General features: G+C 32.1%; 1 protein-coding gene across 1 annotated transcript; it reads right to left on the bottom strand.

Moving 5' to 3' along the window:
* Nucleotides 1-328: 328 nt before the first annotated feature.
* On the bottom strand, nt 329-947 carry LOC145009424 (uncharacterized). Its single transcript, XM_078968119.1, has 3 exons — nt 735-947; nt 545-652; nt 329-445 (listed from the first exon to the last, which is right to left on the bottom strand). The coding sequence occupies exons 1-3, from the start codon at nt 945-947 to the stop codon at nt 329-331; spliced, it is 438 nt and encodes a 145-aa protein (XP_078824245.1).
* Nucleotides 948-1,188: the final 241 nt, after the last annotated feature.

The following is a 1,188-nucleotide window of genomic DNA, read 5'->3' as shown; positions in this document are numbered from 1 at the left end:
AATAGTACAATAATTATTTATTACATGAAAAAAAAAGTTGCTAATCTAATATTAATACTCTACAATAAACATATATTAACCTACTATTGTTTTTGTTTTGTAAAGACATTAATAAAATCCAATGCCGTTTGAAGTTGTTTTTCAAAATGTCCGACCCTTGCGTTGTTTTCTTATTGTTGGGCGTTCATCATTTCTTTAAGCTCTTTGTTTTGCTATTTTTGTTTACCGACAAGCTCTCTCATTTCTTCTATTTCATCATTTTTTTTTTCCGGAATGTAAGATACATCCGTTTTACCGTTTCTATTGGGTACCACATTTGCAAAAAAACCTAATCCATAAAGTCTTCTTTCTTATCAAGACCACCAACAACATCATAAAATAGCTTGTCCTCCTCAAATTCAACACCTTCAGCTTCCAATTTTTCCTGTTTTTCAGTATAGGCCGCCTACAAAATAAAAATAATATAAGTTAAAAGATATCAAATTTATGAATGGTATTATGGACTAGCTACAATATAAAAATTTAACACTGAAATGAATATTACATGAATTTGTCTATCTTTTTCATTTGTGAATGTGACTCCATCATGATTTTTCGTGTGTGTATACAGGAACAATTCACTATGGGGTGGATCACGTTCTAATTTCATCTTCTGTATAAATACCATATACAATGTCAAATATACAGATAAACATATATAAACATTGATACGATATACCATTAAAAAAAATTACCAAATCAGAAGCTATCTTCAAATGACTTGCGGATCCAACGTTATGTGTAGGTTTTGCTACTCTATCAACCACACCGTTACACCGATTTTTCTTGTTATGCTCAGATTTTAGCTTGTATTCGTCTGTATTCCATTTTAATTGCAAGGAGTTCCAAACTTCCTGTGGAATATGAGCTGGTTTAAAGCCAGATTTGTTTCTTTTTAGGCTCCGCATGTTGAGGAGATATTAACCACTTTGTGCCACTTTCCTTGCCCAAGCTTGCCTCACCAGCGAGTCTATTGTTTCATCCCAACAACATTTTTTCTACACATTAACAATATAAACATAAGTTTAAGTGAAAATGTTTACAAAATAACAATTTACCACATATAGTTAATTACCTGAAATTCCTCCCAATATAAGTCGCACATATCCATGCTTACTTTCCCCAAGCGTACCCTTGTGGATCTACTCT

This window comes from Lactuca saligna, chromosome 8 (assembly GCF_052625555.1).
Source record: "Lactuca saligna cultivar CGN05327 chromosome 8, ASM5262555v1, whole genome shotgun sequence".
NCBI classification, from domain to species: domain Eukaryota; kingdom Viridiplantae; phylum Streptophyta; class Magnoliopsida; order Asterales; family Asteraceae; genus Lactuca; species Lactuca saligna.
Note: the sequence above shows the minus strand (reverse complement) of the source record. Positions and strands in the feature narration are given on the sequence as shown.